The following is a 22,703-nucleotide window of genomic DNA, read 5'->3' on the forward strand; positions in this document are numbered from 1 at the left end:
TTTGAAGAAATATTTATCAAAATGAAAATTTAGAAAAAAAAATAGAATATTCAAAATGAGTGTTCGAGAGGTATTTTCGAATATGGTTTTGGAACACTTTTTCACATTTTGTTTTAAATACCCCAAACAACTTCTTCTTCATGTTCTTTTCCAAATTTTCTTTATTCTTCAATCCTTCACCACTCATCAAACAATTACCATTCATATTCTTCTTGTACCTCTTCTCTTGATATGGTTAGGTGGTTAAAGGTGAGGATTATGAAAAATGGTGTGTAATGGGAAAGGAGAAGAAATATGATGACTATAATTCATCCTTGCTTTTATTCTTTTACTTTTTTTTCTTTAAAATTGACGTTGGCACATGGAGTGTAATAATAGAGAAAAACGATGAAGGGATGTGCATGTTAGTTTTTAATGCTGAAAAGGAAAGGATGAAAAAATTTAGAATTTTTAATATATTTTTAATAAAGGGCTAAATATGTTTTTAGTCGCTGAACTTGAATGAAAAATTAGAATTCGTCTCTATATCAAATGTCTTGAGCTTTTATACACTTTGGTTCTCGAACTTTATAAATGAATTAATATAGTCTTTGTAATCCAACTACATTAACACTTTTTAACATTAAAAACGTGTTTTAGGATCATGTTTGAGTCGTTTATACTATTTTAACCAATGTAGTTTAAATGTGAGTTTGAAACATCGTTTAATAAATCCAAGAAAAATATCGTTATTAAATTAAAAAAGATTATATTCATTTATTTTTAAATTTTAAAGACTATAATATATCAAAATTTAAAATATAGATAAATTTTAATTTTGCCTCTAACTTCACTTACTAAAAATACAATTAAAGAATAAAATGAGAATATTGTAATATTTGAGAAATACAATTAAAGGATAAAATGAGAATATTGTAATATTTGGGATGTCGAAGAAAAAAAGAAGATGAAGAAAGAAGTAATACATATTCATTCCCATTTTCCAGATGAAACTTTGGGTTTAGTACAACATTACTGCACGATTCTAATCTCTAAAATTCTCGCTTAACTGAAAGAGCATATATCATACTTAAAGGAATTGTTAAGAAAGGATTAGGAGGACTCGACACAATTTACTTTAAAAAATTTAAACTAGTTTTACTAAAACCTGTGGAACATTTCAGTTTAAATAAACTCAATTTATTTTATTTGTACTACAGTTCGAGTTAACTACAACTGTGGTTTAGGTTTAGGTTTTTTTATTCCAGTTATATTCCTTTCTCATTGTGTCAAAGGCTCATTTCTTACTCGCCGCCTTTGAAGTCTTGTTGCCTTCGAAGCCGCCGTCGAAGGTTCACCGCCGTCGAAGGCTCGCTGCTGTCGTAGGTTTTGCCGCACTCGTCGCCAAACTATCGAAGGTTTTGTCGCACTCTGCCGTCGCCGAACTTTCGAAGGCTCTACCACCGTCAAATAGTGTAAGAACACTTCTTCTTTATCTAGAAGGTTGTAAGAACACTCCTTCTTTAGCTCCAAAGAGAATCAAAGGCATATATCATTCTCCAACTCAAAGGTACGAATGTTTTCCCGGATAAATAAAAGTGGAAAGCTATGCAATTCATCTGATGATCCAGTGGTGGTAACAGTTAATTTTCTTTTACATTTTGTGGGAGGATTAATTGTTTAAAAAAATATGATTTTATTTGCTTTTTTTGAATAATGGTAGATTCTGAATGGTGTATTTGGTTGAGATGCATTACATACCTTTCTACAGTTAACTAGAGAATATTACTAAAAGATATAGTTCCTCATATATTTCGCGAATCTGGATTTGTGAATGATGAGTTGGGTTTCAGACATAGTAGTATTCCACGTTTTATCTAAATTTTGGAGATATTTTGTGTGTGATTAATAACTGCTTCATCAATTGGTAAAGGAAGAGCAGAGTGGTATGCTACAGTTCAGTGGTAATAAAGAAAGGAGGAGAAAGATGGAATGGAATGGGAGTGAGTAGAAGTGATATTAAATAGCCAAAGGGAGAGCAAAATTTTTTGTTTTTTTTGGTAAAGGGAGAGTAGCATTGGCAGCATATTTTGGCCAATGGAGAGCAGTATACACAACATTTTTTATTTATAGAAGAGAGGCAGTCATGACTCCACAGTTTTTAGGCATTGATTTGTATGGGGTTACTGATGGTTTTTAGGCAATGGAGTGAGCTAGGCTAAGTAATTGGGCTTTGAAGGAAAAAAATGGGCTTAAATTCTGGGATTATATTGTGACTGCCAAGCTTTTAAATTGGTATAAAACAAGTTCAATTAAATCTTATAGGATAAAAGTTTCTTAACTTAACTGTTGCATTGACTTTGTTTAAAAACAATAAAGTTACATTAGTACTTCAATGCTTTTCTCTCTGTTTTTCTTATATTTGCAGAGATTTTCATTTATGAAGTAATATTTAGACTGAAAATAGTGGAAGCACAAGATTTGAATGTGCATTTGGTTTGGGTTTTGTTGAAAGTTGAATTGAATAATGAAGGTAGAAGAGTTTGTTTAGAGTTATCTCATATATAATAGAGCAAATTATAATTAGTGTAGCTCTCTGCAGAATTAAATGAAGTCAAAGGGGAGTAATGAGATGAAACAATGATAATATGAAAAGTTCTGGTTTTGTTCTTTCTTCAATCAAAAAATAAAGGATGGGAGGTTGTCACGTTTTCATATGTTTTACTAGTCTTAATAATGATTTATAATATGCTTCTTTTATATTTTCTTCGAACCAATTTCAGTTTGCAGTTCAATTAGTGGAATGAACGAAAGAGGGGTTCTTTCCTTTTTACTATATTATTATTATAATTAGAATTACTACATAATTTAAAACAGCTTTTTGTTCCCCTGAATTTTCCTTCTTTGACTTGAACGTGATATAAAAATACTTCCATCAATTTATTCTTATTATTAGCTGAAGCCATTATTGACGAGAACAGGGCCTAAATTTATGAGACCTCTATGTCAACATGCAAATATGGGAGACTGTAACATAAATGACAAACTGTGCAACATTTCAACTAGGGCTGGGCAAAAGTAATTGTACTGTACTGAATTATAGTTAATTGTACTTTATTATACTTAAAATTCCCTGCTGCAACACTTTTGACCAAAATTGGAAAGTATTCTTCTTCACACAGTTCTTAACAGTCCTTAGATACTTCCAATTAACTTATTTATTCTTCCTTCCTAGCACTGAAAAGCTTTAAAGAAATATTTTATAGAAAAAAGAAGTCTCAAGATCAATATATGGGAAATTTTAATTATATCTAACAACTCTCTTAATTTCCAGGTGACTTTTGATGATGATAAATCAAAAGCAGTGGATTTCAATATTATCCACCATCTAATCCTGATTTCCAAGCTATTGAAGAAGAAAATCCTCCACTGTTATTGAAGAGCCACGGTAATTCTGGATCCTGAATAAGAAATTATCACTTTCTATTTGATATTCTTATTTGTTTGTTTGATCAATTAGATGCTGAAAAGGTGGTCTTCCCTTTGCATTCAACCTTTTTATGTAGCTTAATTTCCAGTGATCTACTTGATAATTTATAATGGACTGCCTTTAAAAATTATAAGTGTATGCTAATATTGCTTGGGTTGTGAGACCATTGTAATGACAGTGACAATACTTTTGTGAAAGTTGTCGTGTGCATGCAGCAGAAACTCCTATAAACATAGAGGTGTTATATACTTGTTTTTCTTCTCTGGTTTGTTTATATGTTTGTTTTAATTAATACATGTAATTGTTAACCAGTGTTGTTAACCGGTCTCCTATTAATTTGGATGATTGAAGATCAAGAAAGAAGCACTGATGTAAGTTCTCTATTTAATATCTTGTCCTTGATTCTCCTGCGTAGTCTTCATAATTATTTTTTCACTGTGTGGTTCACATCCATTATTGATATATATACCTCTTCATCTTCTTCATTGGTTCACCAAGTGAGTCTTCAATACTTATAGACTACACCTTCGGTAACCTTGAATACTTATAATACTTATACGATCAGCAACTTTCTGATGCTCGACTTGTCAAAGGAGTAAGCTATGATAAAAGTTATCTTGATGGGAAAATGTATGCTTCATATTCTTTTATAAACATTTCAAAGGGTAAAGAACAGTCTAACAGTGATCATAGTTTGATCAACAAAATTGAGGTTGCAGCTATCTCTGAGATTATTAGAAATCTTAAAAAAGGTTACTTTCTCTCTTACTGCTTCTCTTCTGTCATTGATATGTCATTCGAAAAGATTATTGTCAAAGTAAAATATCTACAATCATTAGAATACAAGAAAAGAAAATTTTACGTGATTAATTCATTTTTCTATTTACAGAGTTTTTGAAGACTTTTGATTGTCCTGCCTTTTTCTGTTGATCCTTTGCTTGTAGTGATGGTTCATGTTTAGATACGGGGTGTGTTTTTATCTGGGTTTCGGTTTTTACATGCTGGTATTACTTGTTTAGGATCCATCTCATTAGGATGTTTTTGAACCCTTGCCTACGTATGGCCGAGGCCTTGAAGTTCCCAAGGGGAAGATATCATAGCTTGATAAATGGATACATGTTACATGATGTAATTGCGTGTAATTGCTTTAACTTTAATTCTAAACTGTTTTCACAATGCAGAAGCAAGTATATTTACTGAACTTTGAACTGCACAATAAATAGTTAACTGAACTATGAATTAAAAAACAGTTTATTGAACTGTATTGCAGTGTAACTGAACTAAAGAATAGTTCAACTCAGTTTCGTTTAAGGAGCTATCAACTGTTTCCCTAGCTACATGGCCGCTACCAGACGCGCAATCCGCCAACGTCTCTGTTAGAATTATTGTTAGTGTGTTCCAACTAAGAGTAAGTTGGAGATGAGTGTTAGTGTTGTGTGAGCTGTGAGTGTGCTGTATGTGAGGTGTTCCACTCACTTAATCCTATAAGTATAGGATTAAGGAGAAGGGTGTATTACATTCAAGAGAACCATTTCATTTAATAGAATTACAATTTCACATGGTATCAGAGCAGGTTCTCTGATCTTCTAAGGGTTGTCTTCACTGTTCACCGGCGGCCGGTCACCATGGCCGCTGGCTCGGCCGCCGGTGACCCCTCCTAAAAGTCTCTACTTCAAGAATTTAGCCTCTTCCAGAATTTGTCTCAGAATGGGGTTTGAACCCATTCCCTTTCCTTTTTGGACCAGTAACTGAAACTGGAACTTTACATGAAGTCAAATAATTTTGGCATTCCCTTCCTCCATTTGCTGCTTCACATTGAATCTAAGAGACCGGAAGTTTCTTCTTCGAAGAACCCAAGAAAGGCCACTTTCGCTGCTTACTTCGCCGTGCACCGCTGCTACTGCCGCCGGTTTCCGTACGCCGCCGGCGACCGTCCGCCGCCGGTGACCGTCGCAGTTTCGTCCGATGAACAGCGGATCTGGACCGTCTTCTTGAGCGACGGCCAACCCTGCCGGATACAGGACCAGAATCCTCCGAACGCGCCGCCACGAGCGCCAAATAAGTCCGCCGTCAACCACCGTCCGCCGCCGGCCACCGTCGCAGATTCGACCGGTGACCAGCGGATCTGGATCGCCTCTTCGAGCGCAACCTAACCCCGGTGGTCGCCGTCTCTTTATCCGCCCAACGCGCCGCCTGTCTCCAGCTGAGCTCGGACGCGTACTGTTCACGCGCCGCCGTCCCGCTGTCGGAATCACACTGCGCCGATGCCGGTCGTCTCGCCAGAGCTTCCTCTCTCCGGTATGACCCTCCAAAGCAGCCATTGCTACCGTCTTCATCATCTCCAGCTTCCATCATATTCTTGTACATCTTCCGCTTCCGCTATTTTCTTCTACAAAAGAACCTCTTTCTTGTACGGCACGGATGGGTGCTTCTTGCTAACGTCAGCCGCCGTCACAGTCAGTTAAGACCTGTTCAAGGTTGGGATCTCAAATCTCAACTGTAATATTCAGCAGATGCCTTATGACGCCACTGCGTCACCTCTTTCTTGGATCGCTGGTCACTTTCTTCTTGGGCTAGATTTGGCCCGTATTTCTTGAGATACAGTACTAAGTATCACCGTTTGGGAGTAGTCTAATAAAGAACTTTGGACCTCCAACATGTCTTTGGTCTTTTCATGCAATCTTTGTGTGCTCCTGCTGCTGGACCGTGACACAGTGCAGCTCTCTCTCCCGTGCACTCTTTATTCTTTGTGGGCCGTGACAGCACACCACTTCCTTCTCAATTTCTATGTGCTAGTCACTTCTTCCAAGACACAACTGAATCAGCAAAGTCACAACTGAATCAGCCCCTTGTTGCTGGAAACGTGAAAATGTGCAGGCCTTTGGTCTCTTCCATGTGCTGCTATCCCTCCAATGCTGGACAGCGTGTATGTAGACCGTGGCAGCAATTTGTTGGACGTCACCACCTTCTTTGTTGCTGGACAACTATTTCTGTCTCAAATCGTTGTTCAAGCACCGTATGTCCAGCCACTGTTTGCCGCTGTCCAGCCACGATTTGCCGCTTTCTGCACGATTTGCTGCTGTCCAGGCGCCGTTTTGCTGCTGTCCAGGCGCCGTTTTGCGCTGTCCAGGTGCTGTTGCCGCTGTCCAGGCGCCGTTGCCGCTGTCCAGGCGCCGTTTTGCCGCTGTCCAGGCATCGTTTTGCCGCTGTCCGGCACCGTTTTGCTGTTGTTTTTGCCTTGTTGTAACAGCTCATGTGGAGTTGTTCTTTGAGACCGCCCGCTGAATTGAATCTTCCGAAGTTATGGGTTTCAGATTTGTCCAAACCCTCGTACGGATCGGTTCTCACCCATTCCTCCACCTTCACGTTCATGTTGTTCAGTCGTGAGGGGGAGTATGCTTCCAACCAATGTAGGCCCTCATCACCTCATCAGTCAAGTGATGGCATACAGGCCCCATCAGTCAGGGCTAGATGGCCGTCCCTGTAAGTCCCCATCACCTCAGTTAGTGATGGCATGCAGGCCCCATCAGTCAGTGCTAGATGGCCGTCCCTGTAAGTCCCCATCATCTCGTCAGTTAGTGATGGCAGTCCCTGTAGATTTGTCGCTTCCAGCCACTACAGGCCCCATCAAAAAGTGATGACAATTTAGTCCCTACAGTGAGGGGGAGTATCGTTCCAAGACAACACTGCAAAGGAAATCTCTTGTGTTTGAAGACTTTCCAAGTTGAAGTTTCTTAGTGCTTGTATTTTTCTTAGTGCTTGTATTTGCAATTTGGTTGATTGATGTTATTTTCATTTGAGTATGTTTATTCCAAGCTTGGCTCATACAATATGTATGATCCAGCTTGAGGGGGAGTGTTAGAATTATTGTTAGTGTGTTCCAACTAAGAGTAAGTTGGAGATGAGTGTTAGTGTTGTGTGAGCTGTGAGTGTGCTGTATGTGAGGTGTTCCACTCACTTAATCCTATAAGTATAGGATTAAGGAGAAGGGTGTATTACATTCAAGAGAACCATTTCATTTAATAGAATTACAATTTCACAGTCTCAAACTCTCTGACCTCGTCATTGAAGTCCGAAATGCTCGACTTCCTCTCTCCTCCGCCAACAGCGATCTCTAGCCACACCTCTCTGCAAAATGACGCTTCGTAGCACTCAATAAAAAAGACCTTGCCATCCCTAACATCATGCAATATAAAAAAGACCTTGTCATCCCTAACATCATGCATGTAAAATCATACGCAAGACTAGATGCACTAATGATTTGAATCAGTTTCAAAACACAATTAATTATTTTCTCTCTCACATGTAAAACGAAGCTTGCCATTTTAGTAGGAAATTCTTTAAAAAATACAAGTGTAAAGAAATGTAAGAATTTCACGAGTATATATGATTTGAACCTTTTTGTTTGAGGAAAAGAAATTTATATTAGCAAGCTATACTTATCATAATATCATACCTACAAAGTATACCCTTATGTACTACATATAGTTGTGTATTGTAGTACTACATGCTAGTTAGTTACCCTTTCTTGAAAATATTGGAAACCTACTAACTGTTTCAGAAATAGGTTTTAATTTTTGTTTTGTCGAGATATTTTTCAGAAATTATTATTCTTTTGCATTCTTAATTCCTGAAAGTTTTTATTATTGGCTTGATTATTTATGATTTGGCATATAAATGAAAAAAGTATTTGCAAACGACAAGGTAGAATGAAATCAGTGCATATTCTATTTTTCTCCTTCATTTTGTTTTATAATCTGTCTGTCAACTGATTTTATTTTTAGTTGGTGGTTCCATAATTAAACAATGACTTTGACCTGATGTTTCATATAGCACATAAACCAAGTATATATGTTCTGGATTCCCTTGGGCTGGGGTACTGGTTCCAAGTATCTCGGACATAGACACAAGATTAAAGCTGGCTCTGGCAGGTACCACGTCTTTTAAAATTTATCGTAAATATTTCTGTCATTCGTAAAATTTGACATTGTTATCGTGGTAATATTTGACATATTATTATCGGAGCATGGCTATGTTGACTAAAACTATGTTCTGAAATTACATTTATTTATCCCCAACATGTTTGATTCCTGTGTATTTATTCAAAGACTTTTCTGGGAGCTATGTTTGTTTACTGGAATATGAATAAAAGATTTAATTTGATGTTTTTCTTCCTGCCAGTTTTCATTGTGTCTACAAGCTAGATTGCAACTGTAATTGCTGCTGTTATTTCTATACATAGAATACAAACAAGACTTCTTACTGATGTCTTGGCTAGCCAATTGTTTTAAAGTAAAATAAGGAGAGTGTTTAAATTTATAAACAACAGTCTTCTTTTATATGATATGATTCAGTGTCTGCGTTGTCTCTTATATTCTTATGTTTTACTTGCAAACCACATTGCTTGATTATTATTTTATTGCATTTAATCAATTGAAGTGGATGCCTTGGTGGGACAGTAGGAGAGGACAAATTAGTGAATTGTTTTGTCTATTTACTAGGTTGAATTTAATTTTCAGTAGAATCCTTTACTTTATTACAGGCCTGTAATTTTGAATCTTCTTGTCCCTTCAATGGTCAAGAATCTTATCTCTTATTATCTCATTCCTTAGTTATTAGCAATTCTTGAAATTGGAAAGCTGTCAGTGTTCGATTAAGCCAATCATTTGCGTTAGTTTGAGAACGTGCTCTGTGAAGGATTGGTATGCTTCTCCTGATTCACTATGGGTTACAAGGAGGATTCTTACTATTCCTGTGATTAGGTCTCACATTAATGAACGTAAGATAACCTTGCTAGGTTTTAATTTGAATTTGGCGTTAAATTTGATTAATTTGATTCCATTACTTTTTACAGTGATGATCTATTCCCATTTATGTGGAATTGATTTTGAAGTTGTGGTTGATGTTTTCAAGTAGATACTTTAGGCTGGATATAAAAGTCAGTTGATTGCTCAACTTTTGTTGTAGTCCCATTTTTTTTATTGATTGTGTTTAAACTACCTTTGCATCAAACAATCAATTTCCTTGTTATGTATTTTCTGTTTTCTTTAGTGGACAAAGTAATAGAAGGTGATTTTTGTCTTATTTCACAGCTGGTGGTTTATATACTCTAAATATGGAATAGTGAACATTTATTTCATACTCTAATAACTTTTGAGGATCTAATCAATTTTATCGTGATAGCATAAGCAAAAGGGCTGGTTTTAGTCTGTGAATAGGCATTATGGGGCACCCAAGGGCAATGAAAATGTGGAGGTGGCATTTTTCAGTGGGTGGAAAACTTTGTTAGAAAAAACAAAATTATGTAGTTTGAAATCGCTACGAGTAATTTAAAGACTTTCGTGATTGTTTCCTTTTCCATACTAATGTTCATGGGCTAACTAAATTAGGTATCTTTTCATGTGGCATATTTTTGTCATTTTTAAGCTAACTTTCTCTGTTTTCAAGCCGTCATTGTAGATAGAAGTTCTTTTTTTTTGCCCTACATCTTACACATTCTTTAGTTATTTTCCCAGATCAGTTTTGTCAATTGAATATCTCATTTTCTTACGAGTTCACTTTGAGTATGGAGAAAAATGGGACTAGGTAGTGCATCTACAGCGGTTGGGTTTCTGAATATGTATCCTTTGTAGCACGTGTCAGTCAAAGATTCAGTAGTGGGTGAGGAGCGTATTGTTCAGTACTTATTGGCAGTTTTGGATACTCGGGGGACTCCACCTCACTGGAAGCACCTAAATAATAGGAGACTGGATGACACTGAATACGAAGTGGAGGCGAGTCATGAATATAGACTGAAAAATCTTAAGCCAAAGAAAAGAAATCCGTCAAATAGATCTAATTCAGTTAAGTTTTCCTAAATTGTTTTGTAGTTAACTAAAATTTTTTATAATGGGTGAGGAACGTATTGCTCAGTACTTATTGACAGTTTTGGATACCTGGGAGACTCCACTTCACTGGAAGCACCTATATAATAGGAGACTGGATGGGACTGAATACGAAGCGGAGACGAATCATGAATATAGTCTGAAAAATCTTAAGCCAAAGAGAAGAAATTCGCCAAATAGATCTGATTTGGTGTATGTTGAGGTAACAAGCAGGGGTAGGCAAAGTGCACTATACTGCACTGCAGTATACAAATTTTTAGTTAACTATAAAACAATTTAGGAAAGCTGAACTGAATTAAAAAATAGCTCGAAAAAAGTGCGTCCACGTGGCGTTCGGTTCGTGAATAAATCAAGCATAACAGCCTCATACAATCAAAATAACGAACGTTCATACCATCATTCATACATCATGCATTACTTTCATGCAGCCAACTAACGAACGTTCACGTAGCAGACATCAAACCAGTTAAATTAAATAAGCTTCCCTTACCTGGAAAATGAACGAACGTTCACAGACGCATACAGACGCTCTCCACAGAAACTCAACTCGCCAACGCTCGTTAATTCACTATACGAACGAACGCCAAAAACTAACATCAGAACTACCCATTTTGAGGAAAAGACGAACGTATGACATGCATGCATGAAAACGAACGTCAGAGAGGAAGGAAAGGACTTACCGGTTCAGTATTCACGAACCGAACGTCCTTCTGGAGTACCACGTCGAGCGTCCTTCAGCTGCCCCGGAGATACTGATCGGAGGAGGTGCAGTGGTGGTTCCTTAGAGAGGGAAGGGTGCAGAGAGTGTAGAGAGAAGGAGGAGAGAACTTAGGTTTCTCAGAAAAATGCAGAAGAGAGGTGCGTGCAGGGTGAGTGGAGAATATGTTCAGAGTTCCCACTTGCTGCCGGACGCACGTTCACTCTGGCAGTTGCGCTGGCATCGCACTCCGCCGCTTCTCTGACAGCCCATAACGGACGGTCGACCACTGCACTGTTGCCACGCGTCTTCCACCACCGCGGACGCACGTTCTTCCTGACTGACACACTGTTCTCCACTACGCCGGACGCACGTTCCCATTGTGCTCTGATTCAGTTGGGCGTGCGACAGCTGGCGTTCGGCAGTGGTGTCGGGCACTGTTTGTCGGCCATGTGCACGGCTGATGTGGTGCGCTCTCCTGCTGCCACGTGGATGCCACGTGGACGCACTTTTTTCGAGGCCTGACAATATGTATTATCTTTCATTCTAAATTTTGCTCTAACTTGTAAGGAAGGATTAATTTAATTTAGGAAGATATTAAGCTTATTTTCTGTGAATGCGGGTAATTTATCTCTACTCTTTCATACTTAAAAAAATTTAAACTATTTTTACTAAAACCTGTTTATACTGAGTAACACTGAATTTATTTTATTTGTACTACAATTAAGTAGTTAACTGTGGTTTAGGTTTAGGTTTCTTATTCCCGTTACATTCCTTGCTCATAGTGTCAAAGGCTCGTTACTTTTGAAGACTCGCCGCCCTTGAAGTCTTGTTGCCGTACAAGGCTCTCGTCGTCGAAGACTCACCGCGGTAGAAGGCTCGCTGCTGTCGGAGGCTTTGCCGCACTCGTCGCCAAACTACGAAAGGCTTTGCCGCACTCTGCCGTCGCTGAACTGTTACCACCATCGGAAGTTGTGAGAACACTTCTCCTGGACAGAGAAGCAAAGGCAAATCATTCTCCAAAGGTACGAATGTTTTCCTCTCTCTTTCGAAAGGATAAATAAAAGTGAAAACCGATGCACTTGAGTGTATTCATCTGGGCCCAGTGGTGGTAACAGTATTTGGTTGAGATGCATGACATACCTTTGTACAATTAACTAGAGAATATTACTAAAATGTAGTTCCTCATATATTTCGCGAATCTGGATTTGTGAATGATGAGTTGGGTTTCAGACATAGTAGTATTCCACGTTTTATCTAAACTTTGGAGATATTTTGTGTGTGATTAATAACTGCTTCATCAACTGGTAAAGTGAAACACTTTGGAAAGCGATGCACTTTGGTGTGAATAATAATTTGCTGCGAGATGCAATTTGGTTCATTGTAAAGGAAGAGCAGAGGGGTATGCTACAGTTCAGTGGTAATAAACAAAGAGGGAGAAAGATGGAATGGAATGGGAGTGAGTAGAAGTGATATTAAATAGCCAAAAGGAGAGCAAAATTATTTGTTTTTTGGTAAAGGGAGAGTAGCATTGGCAGCATATTTTGGCCAATGGAGAGCAGTATACACAACATTTTATATTTATAGAAGAGAGGCAGTCATGACTCAGCAGTTTTTAGGCATTGATTTGTATGGGGTTACTTGATGGTTTTTAGGCAATGGAGTGAGCTAGGTTAAGTAGTTGGGCTTTGAAGGAAAAAAATGGGCTTAAATTCTGGGATTATATTGTGATTGCCAAGCTTTTAAATTGGTATAAAACAAGTTCAAATAAATCTTATAGGATAAAAGTTTCTTAACTTTAACTGTTGCATTGACTTTGTTTAAAAACCATAAAGTTACATTAATGCTTTTCTCTCTGTTTTTCTTATATTTGCAGACATTTTCATTTATGAAGTAATATTTAGAAGTATTATAATTAACTGAAAATAGTAGAAGCACAGAGATTTGAATGTGCATTTGGTTGTTTGCTGAGAGTTATTTCATATATAATAGAGCATATTACAATTAGTGCAGCTCTCTGCAGAATTAAATGAAGTCAAAGGGGAGTAATGAGATGAAACAATGATAATATGAAAAGTTCTGGCTTTGTTCTTTCTTCAGCCAAAAAATAAAGGATGAGAGGTTGTCACGTTTTCATATGTTTTACTAGTCTTAACAATGATCTATAATATGCTTCTTTTATATTTTCTTCGAACCAATTTCAGTTTGCAGTTCAATCAGTGGAATGAACGAAAGAGGGGTTCTTTCCTTTTTACTATATTATTATTATAATTAGAATTACTACATAATTTAAAACAGCTTTTTGTTCCCCTGAATTTTCCTTCTTTGCTTTGAACGTGATATAAAAATACTTCCATCAATTTATTCTTATTATTAGCTGAAGCCATTATTGACGAGAACAGGGCCTAAATTTATGAAACCTCCTTAGTCAACATGCAAATATGGGAGACTGCAACATAAATTACAAACTGTGCAACATTTCAACTAGGGCTGGGCAAAAGTAATTGTACTGTACTGAATTATAGTTAACTGTACTGAATTATACTTAAAATTCCCTGCTGCAACACTTTTGACCAAAATTGGAAAGTATTCTTCTTCACACAGTTCTTAATAGTCCTTAGATACTTCCAATTAACTTATTTATTCTTCCTTCCTAGCACTGAAAAGCTTTATAGAAATATTTTATAGAAAAAAGAAGTCTCAAGATCAATATGGGAAATTTTAATTATATCTAACAACTCTCTTAATTTCCAGGTGACTTTTGATGATGATAAATCAAAAACAGTGGATTTCAATATTATCCACCATCTAATCCTGATTTCCAAGTTATTGAAGAAGAAAATCCTCCACTGTTATTGAAGAGCCACGGTAATTCTGGGTCCTGAATAAGAAATTATCACTTTCTATTTGATATTCTTATTTGTTTGTTTGATCAATTAGATGCTGAAAAGGTGGTCTTCCCTTTGCATTCAACCTTTTTATGTAGCTTAATTTCCAGTGATCTACTTGATAATTTATAATGGACTGCCTTTAAACATTATAAGTGTATGCTAATATTGCTTGGGTTGTGAGACCATTGTAATGACAGTGACAATACTTTTGTGAAAGTTGTCGTGTGCATGCAACAGAAACTCCTATAAACATGGAGGTGTTATATACTTGTTTTTCTTCACTGGTTTATTTATATGTTTGTTTTAATTAACACATGTAATTGTTAACCAATGTTGTTAACCGGTCTCCTATTAATTTGGATGATTGAAGATCAAGAAAGAAGCACTGATGTAAGTTCTCTAATTAATATCTTGTCCTTGATTCTCCTGCGTAGTTTTAATTATTTTTTCATTGTGTGGTTCACATCCATTATTGTCAGAGGAGTAAGCTATGATAAAAGTTATCTTGATGGGAAAATGTATGCTTCATATTCTTTTATAAACATTTCTAAGGGTAAAGAACAGTCTAACAGTGGTCATAGTTTGATCAACAAAATTGAGGTTGCAGCTATCTCTGAGATTATTAGAAATCTTAAAAAAGGTTACTTTATTAGAAATCTTAAAAAAGGTTACTTTATTAGAAATCTTAAAAAAGGTTACTTTCTCTCTTACTGCTTCTCTTCTGTCATTGATATGTCATTCGAAAAGATTATTGTCAAAGTAAAATCTCTATAATCATAAGAATACAAGAAAAGAAAATTTTACGTGATTAATTCATTTTTCTATTTATAAGAGTTTTTGAAGACTTTTGATTGGTCCTGCCTTTTTCTGCTGATCCTTTGCGTGTAGTGATGGTTCATGTTCTGATACGGGGTGTGTTTTTATCTGGGTTTCGGTTTTTACATGCTGTTATTACTTGTTTAGAATCCATCTCATCGGGATGTTGTTGAACCCTTGCCTTCGTATGGCCGAGGCCTTGAAGTTCCCAGGGGAAGATATCATAGCTTGATACATGTTACATGATGTAATTGCCTGTAATTGAGAACTGTTTTCATCTTGCTATATATCCTTTAGGCTCTAGGCTTTAGCTTTAATTCTGATCTGTTTTCACAATGCAGAAGCATGTATATTTACTGAACTTTGAACTGCACAATAAATAGTTTACTGAACTGTGTTGCAGTGTAACTGAACTAAAATATAGTTCAGTTTATTTGAACTATTTTATAGTTAACTCTATTTGGTTTATAGTACAGTGCAGATAGTGCAGTTTGCCCACCCCTTTAAGTTTAGGAGACATGGCGTTCAACGTCGGCGGAGGAGCTATCAACTGGTTCCCTGGCCACATGGCCGCCGCCAGACGCGCCATCCGTCAACGTCTCAAACTCTCCGACCTAGTCATCGAAGTCCGAGATGCTCGACTTCCTCTCTCCTCTGCCAACGTCGATCTCCAGCCCCACCTCTCCACTAAACGACGCGTCGTGGCACTCAATAAAAAAGACCTTGCCAACCCTAACATCATGCATGTAAAATCATCACCATCATCAGTATCCTTGTCATTGTTGTTTACCTGTTAAGTTATTCACGCGACGTGTTGTTGCTACAGAAATGGACGCATTATTTCGAAACGTGCAAGCAGGATTGCATTGCAATAAACGCTCACAGTCAGAGTTCTGTGAGGAAGCTTCTAGAGCTGGTGGAGTTCAAGCTGAAAGAAGTCATTTGCCGGGAACCGACACTACTTGTGATGGTGGTCGGTGTTCCCAATGTTGGCAAGTCTGCTTTGATTAACTCCATTCATCAGATTGCAAAGTCTCGCTTTACAGGTAATAGTTTCGCGAATTCGCGAAACCATTGACTTGAATGAATTTTATTTTATTTTATTTTATTTTATTTTGTTTTGGAATTGAAGTGGTGTTCTTTGATAGCGCAAGAGAAGATGAAGCGTGCTGCTGTGGGTCCGTTACCTGGTGTTACTCAAGACATAGCAGGATTTAAGGTCTGGTTGACAAACATGAACATAAAATTAAACCAGATGTTCAAGTTATAATGGTGAAAAAATATACTAATTATGTCCTGTTTAGATAAATTTATTCAATAAGAAAATAAGATACAACAAACTTCTCGTGTAAGCTAAAATGAACATATGTAATTAACTTTTATATTGCCTTTCTCATTAAACTTTCTCAAAAACTGAGACAAATAAGTAGATTGTGCCTTGGTTTTTTCTTTTCTTATTCCTTACATATTAATACTTAGGGAGAATTTTATGTAATGAGGACCTTAAGGTTGTTGTTTTGATATAGGCTGCCTAGGTTCAGCCACTTTAAATGAAATTAAAGATAGCTGATCTATATTTCTCAAGTGACTAAGTATTAATATTATGCGTACTCTGTATTTCTCTAGTTGGTGGTTTAGGTTTAAAAGTTAATTTCTGCAAATGATATAAATGATTACTGTTTTTCTTGTCTCTAGTTTCTAGTTCTGTTGCCTCCACGTGCAAACACATTATTTTATTTGCTGCAGAACTACAATTCTTGTTTATTCCATTGTGATTCATTGGAATTAGGGCATAAGTTTATGCTAGAGACAAGGCTTCCTTTGTTCTGTTTAATGTATCGATGCTCTTCCTTGAGTGTGTGTTTTTGAATAGCATATTTTAGGGGTTTTACTTTTTGTGTTTTTTGGAAGCTCCTTGGGAAAAGCAGCTGATTATCTTCAAAATAAATTGAAACAACATCATTGAGTTACATGAATCAAATTTAGATTCATGTGTCTAATAAAAATGTTTTCATTCATTTTGTTAGAATTATTACATCTATGTATCATCATTAAGCCTAAGTATGATGTAGTGTGGTAGATAATTTATTAGTTGTACCTATAGTCAGTACCTAGTTTTGCACTGTAGTGTCTAGTATAGTCTCTTAATTTTTCATGTACTCGTGTATCAGTTTTTCATTATAAATAGAAGATTAGGAGAGGGATCTCTCAAGCCCTCCAAAATATATTTCTCTGTTTTTAATCTTAAGTCATTTGAATCATGGGTTCTTGTTGTACTGGTTGGTATTTTAGTACACATTCATATTTTGGAGTGAAGTACTGGTTTTGTTCTCACCTATAGCGTCTGATGTTCCAACTATTATCTAATTGTGTACTTTTGCAATCTAGATCAATAGGGTAAACATTCCTAATTGTTGCAAGGGGCAACATGCTCCCTGTTAGATAAGTGAACAGGGATCATGGAAGAAAATAGCATGAAAGGCAAGCAATACGTTATTGCCTTAGCTGAAGCTTTTGGAATAGTCAACAAAAACGTGCTGGGGAGAAAAGGGGATGGATGATAAACAACTTTATGAAATATTGTTTTAACCTTTGGTTGATAAAATGAAAGAAAATGTGACATTTTCCATGTTTTTCGTGATGGAAGTAGTAAGAGTCCCAAGATTAAATGCACTAATGATTTGAATCAGTTTTAAAACACAATTAATTATTTTCTCTCTCACACACAAAACATGAAAGCTTAACGAAGCTTGCCATTTTAGTAGGAAATTCTTTAAAAAATACAAGTGTAAATAAATGTAAGAATTTCATGAGTATATATGATTTAGACCATTTTGTTTGAGGAAAAGAAATTTATATTAGTGAGCCATACGATCAAAATATCGTACCTACAAAGTATACCCTTATGTACTGCATATATAGTTGTGTATTGTACTACATACCGGTTAGTTACCCTTCCTTGAAAATATTGGAAACCTGCTAACTGTTTCAGAAATAGGTTTTATTTTTTGTTTTGTCAAGATATTTTTGAGAGATTATTATTCTCTTCCATTCCTAATTCCTGAAAGTTTTTAATGTTGGCTTGATTATTTATGATTTGGCATATAAACGAAGAAAGTATTTGCAAACGAAAAGGTAGAAGGAAATCAATGCATATTCTATTTTTTTCCTGCATTTTGTTTTATAATCCGTGTGTCAATTGATTCTATTTTTAGTTGGTGGTTCCATAATTAAACAATGACTTTGACCTGATGTTTCAGATAGCACATAAACCAAGTATATATGTCCTGGATTCCCCTGGGGTATTGGTTCCGAGTATCTCGGACATAGAGACAGGGTTAAAGCTGGCTCTGGCAGGTACTACGTCTTTTAAAATTTATCGTAAATATTTCTGTCATTCGTAAAATTTGACATTGTTATCGTGGTAATATTTGACATATTATTATCGGAGCATGACTATGTTGACTAAAACTATGTTCTGAAATTACATTTATTTATCCCCAACATGTTTGATTCCTGTGTATTTATTCAAAGCCTTTTCTGGGAGCTATGTTTGTTTACTGGAATATGAATAAAAGATTTAATTTGATTTTTTTCTTCCTGCCAGTTTTCATTGTGTCTACAAGCTAGATTGCAAACCTATAATTGCTGCTGTTATTTCTATACATAGAATACAAACAAGACTTCTTACTGATGTCTTGGCTAGCCAATTGTTTTAAAGTAAAATAAGGAGAGTGTTTAAATTTATAAACAACAGTCTTCTTTTATATGATATGATTCAGTGTCTGCGTTGTCTCTTATATTCTTATGTTTTACTTGCAAACCACATTGCTTGTTTATTATTTTATTTCATTTAATCAATTGAAGTGGATGCCTTGGTGGGACAGTAGGAGAGGACAAATTAGTGAATTGTTTTGTCTATTTACTAGGTTGAATTTAATTTTCAGTAGAATCCTTTAACTTTATTACGGGCCTGTAATTTTGAATCTTCTTGTCCCTTCAATGGTCGAGAATCCTATCTCTTATTATCTCATTCCTTAGTTATTAGCAATTCTTGAAATTGGAAAGCTGTCAGTGTTCCATTAGGCCAATCATTTGCGTTAGTTTGAGAACGTGCTCTGTGAAGGATTGGTATGCTTCTCCTGATTCACTATGGGTTACAAGGAGGATTCTTACTATTCTTGTGATTAGGTCTCACATTAATGAACGTAAGATAACCTTGCTAGGTTTTAATTTGAATTTGGCGTTAAATTTGATTAATTTGATTCCATTACTTTTTACAGTGATGATCTATTCCCATTTATGTGGAATTGATTTTGAAGTTGTGGTTGATGTTTTCAAGTAGATACTTTAGGCGGGATATAAAAGTCAGTTGATTGCTCAACTTTTGTTGTAGTCCCATTTTTTTTATTGATTGTGTTTAAACTACCTTTGCATCAAACAATCAATTTCCTTGTTATGTATTTTCTGTTTTCTTTAGTGGACAAAGTAATAGAAGGTGATTTTTGTCTTATTTCACAGCTGGTGGTTTATATACTCTAAATATGGAATAATGAACATTTATTTTATACTCTAATAACTTTTGAGGATCTAATCAATTTTATCGTGATAGCATAAGCAAAAGGGCTGGTTTTAGTCTGTGAATAGGCATTATGGGGCACCCAAGGGCAATGAAAATGTGGAGGTGGCATTTTTCAGTGGGTGGAAAACTTTGTTAGAAAAAACAAAATTATGTAGTTTGAAATCGCTACGAGTAATTTAAAGACTTTCGTGATTGTTTCCTTTTCCGTACTAATGTTCATGGGTAACTGAATTAAGTATCTTTTCAATGTGGCATATTTTTGTCATTTTTAAGCTAACTATCTTTGTTTTCAAGCCGTCATTGTAGATAGAAGTTCTTATTTTTTGCCCTACATCTTACACATTCTTTAGTTATTTTCCCAGACCAGTTTTGACAATTGAATATCTCATTTTCTTACGAGTTCCACTTAGTATGGGAAAAAATGGGACTAGGTAGTGCATCTACAGCGGTTGGGTTTCTGAATATGTATCCTTTGTAGCACGTGTCCTGATATATTATGTCATGCAAACATGGTTGATGAATTGACAGGGTCAGTCAAAGATTCAATAGTGGGTGAGGAGCGTATTGCGCAGTACTTATTGGCAGTTTTGGATACTCGGGGGACTCCATTTCACTGGAAGCACCTAAATAATAGGAGACTGGATGGGATTGAATACGAAGCGGAGGTGAATCATGAATATAGTCTGAAAAATCTTAAGCCAAAGAGAAGAAATCCGCCAAATAGATCTGATTTGGTGTATGTTGAGGTAACAAGCAGCAGTTTTCTGTAGATTTTCTTCTGTGTAATGGAATATCACGCTTTTAACTACCAATGCTGGAAATTTTCACACCTTGGCTGACGAAGTCCCAATTATATTACACTTCCCAGTTGTTTTAATCCCATTATATTACAAATCTTTTTGCCTTGGATTTTTTGACGATGTTTTGTTAAAACCTAGACGATACATGAATTTGTCTGCAAGCACACTTTTTTTGGGAAGGACTTACTGTCTCCTATATTTAGTTCTACTTTGTCTTGCATCTGAAGTTACCAAGGTGTTTCTGAACTACGTTTCTTGCATTTGATGTTGCAATCTGTGATGATGGAAATTACCCACGTTTCCCATATTTTTTTTTGTTTCTTGAAATTAATTTATTCTCATTCTACAATAGGATCTTGTAATGGGAGTTCAGCATGCGCTCTATTCAACTCTAACAGAATTCAATGGGAATGTGGAAGACGAGAATGACCTGGAGTGCCTTATTGACCTGCAATTTAGTGCACTCCAAAAGGCAATGAAGATACCTCACAAGGCTTCAGAAGCACGGTTAATGGTATCCAAGAAGTTACTTGCTCTATTCAGGACAGGTAAGCTTGGTCCTTTCATTCTTGATGATGTCCCAAAGGTCAAGCCTGCAACATAATGTCAATTGAATCTTTCTACCCACCTCTCTTTTTCTGTGTATTAGATCTCCTACCTTTACTCCTTCCCCATTTCTGCTATATGTATTATCTTTCATTCTAAGTTTTGCTGTAACTTGTAAGTAAGGATTAATTTAATTTAGGAAGATATTGAGATTATTTTCAGTAAATGCGGGTAATTTGCCAGCATTTCAGTTCTTAATATTTTCGTTCCCCCAAAAAGGTTTCACTAGTGGCATGTTTGGCTCCTAAGACATCTACCCCATGACCATGGAGTTCAAAGCATGTACAATTTGAAGGATACCTACGTTGAATTTCTTAATTACTCAAAAATTTTCGGTGGGTGGATTAATTGTCATTGATGGATAACTGTAATTGTTGGGCCATCTTCTCAAAAGAGAAGATATTAGTAAATTTGATTATTTGGTTAAACAAGTAATAAATTAGCTAACTTTTATTTATGTGGAATAATACTTTTATTTTGGATGCTTGCCCTTTTTGTGAAATTATATTTTATAAAAATAAAGGATTAAATTCAAGCTAGAGTTTTTGAGCTTACAAAATCAGTATTAATTATTGTATAGAAATAAATAATTTTATTGACCTTTTTTTTTTGGAAATAATCTTTCCAAATACATATTTTAAAAGAATGTAGTTGAGTATATTATTTATATATAACTATAAAGACTTAATTAGTCACATGGTAAATGGGCCTGTTTTTAGTTTTCGTTTTTAAAAAGGTTTCAATTAGGTTATTTTTTTGAAATTGTATCAATGCATTTAAGGTATGTCATTTGTTAATTCGTGGTTTTTTGTAATTTTTTAAAATTATTTGAAAACTTTTTTAACTTTTTTTGTAAAATTTTTATTGTTACATGTCATCACTATTGTAATCCTCATTAATGTCATGCTCTACAACTTCTTCATTCATTACAAATGAATCTTCCTCAACATTGTTTCTTCTAGTCACGTTTTTTTTTCATTGCATTCCACCTATCCAAAACTGGATTAATGTTTCTACGAACATGGTCAACTTTATCATTCTCAACACTAAACTCATCATCATCATTAGCCATTCTATCTTCTTCACTCTCATCTAGACAATGTTCAGTTGAAGCTTCTACTTTCCCCTCAACCACATTTCCCCCTTCCTCTTCTTCATGAAGATAATGATGTTCATCATCACCATCACAGTCAACCTCTTCCTCATCAATTTCAACCTCTTGTTGTTCCTCACTACCATCACAATCAACCTCTTCCTCACCAATTTCAACCTCTTCTTGTTCCTCACCAACATCACAGTCAACCTCTTCCTCACCAATTTCAACCTCTTCTTGTTCCTCACCAACATCACAGTTAACCTCTTCCTCACCACCATAACCTTCTTGTTGGTCTTCCTCACCCATTTCAACCTCTTCATGTTCCTCAGCAGCATCACCCTCTTCCAGACCCATTCCACCGTCTTCTACAATCTCAGCCACTTCCTCCATGTCCTCTATGTTTCATTCATCTGCCTCTTCACCACAACTAAGAAAGTGAACTTCCACTGCCTCACTGGAAACATGTTCAACATAGATTTCTATCTCATCCTTATTCTCCTCTGCATAGTTAGCCAAGTTCAGTGTTTCCCTGTCATCACTAAGTAATCTCAGATTATTCATCAGCCTTTCCTTGGACCCCTTCCATCTTAATTTGAAGACCCCTTCCACCATAGTTTGAAGTCTGCATCATACTTAAATTCTTTACTATTGCAACTGCTTCAAAATAAGACCAACGATCTGGATCAGGTCCTTTGATCACGTGTACCTCTCCTCCAACATATTTTAGCCCCTTATTACTAACAAACTTTCCCATGTTATGCAAACAAACTTCGAAAATCATTTCTAGACCTACATTCAGACATTAACACTTTACTCACAAATTTTGACCAACCAATGATAACCGATAAACAAAAACTTACCT

The 22,703-nt window shown here is 36.0% G+C and overlaps 1 protein-coding gene across 14 annotated transcripts; it reads left to right on the forward strand.

The window, feature by feature from the left end:
- The first annotated feature begins 1,248 nt into the window (after positions 1-1,248).
- On the forward strand, positions 1,249-20,963 carry LOC108321489 (short integuments 2, mitochondrial). Of its 14 annotated transcripts, none has more exons than XM_052872999.1 (13): positions 1,249-1,454; positions 3,314-3,427; positions 3,648-3,707; positions 3,782-3,840; positions 8,303-8,400; positions 11,836-12,075; positions 13,805-13,918; positions 15,229-15,503; positions 15,584-15,803; positions 15,906-15,976; positions 18,018-18,114; positions 19,868-20,085; positions 20,492-20,963. In XM_052872999.1, the coding sequence occupies exons 8-13, from the start codon at positions 15,276-15,278 to the stop codon at positions 20,741-20,743; spliced, it is 1,086 nt and encodes a 361-aa protein (XP_052728959.1). In that variant the 5' UTR covers positions 1,249-1,454; positions 3,314-3,427; positions 3,648-3,707; positions 3,782-3,840; positions 8,303-8,400; positions 11,836-12,075; positions 13,805-13,918; positions 15,229-15,275; the 3' UTR covers positions 20,744-20,963. The 14 variants fall into 14 exon arrangements, with proteins under 14 accessions (XP_052728959.1, XP_052728952.1, XP_052728951.1 ...); XM_052872996.1 differs by lacking the exon at positions 1,249-1,454 and adding an exon at positions 2,936-3,057; XM_052872998.1 differs by lacking the exons at positions 1,249-1,454; positions 3,648-3,707 and adding exons at positions 2,936-3,057; positions 14,273-14,331.
- The last annotated feature ends 1,740 nt before the right edge of the window (positions 20,964-22,703 follow it).

Source organism: Vigna angularis, chromosome 2, assembly GCF_016808095.1.
Source record: "Vigna angularis cultivar LongXiaoDou No.4 chromosome 2, ASM1680809v1, whole genome shotgun sequence".
Classification (NCBI taxonomy): Eukaryota; Viridiplantae; Streptophyta; class Magnoliopsida; order Fabales; family Fabaceae; genus Vigna; species Vigna angularis.

What these genes read in the sequence shown, in the direction of transcription:
- LOC108321489 (XM_052872992.1), top strand. Translation starts at nt 15,276, where the DNA reads ATGGCGTTCAACGTCGGCGGAGGAGCTATCAACTGGTTCCCTGGCCAC. An exon ending in AAGACATAGCAGGATTTAAG is followed by an intron (nt 15,977 to 18,017) that starts GTCTGGTTGACA and finishes CTGATGTTTCAG; the next exon opens with ATAGCACATAAACCAAGTAT. An exon ending in GTTAAAGCTGGCTCTGGCAG is followed by an intron (nt 18,115 to 19,867) that starts GTACTACGTCTT and finishes ATGAATTGACAG; the next exon opens with GGTCAGTCAAAGATTCAATA.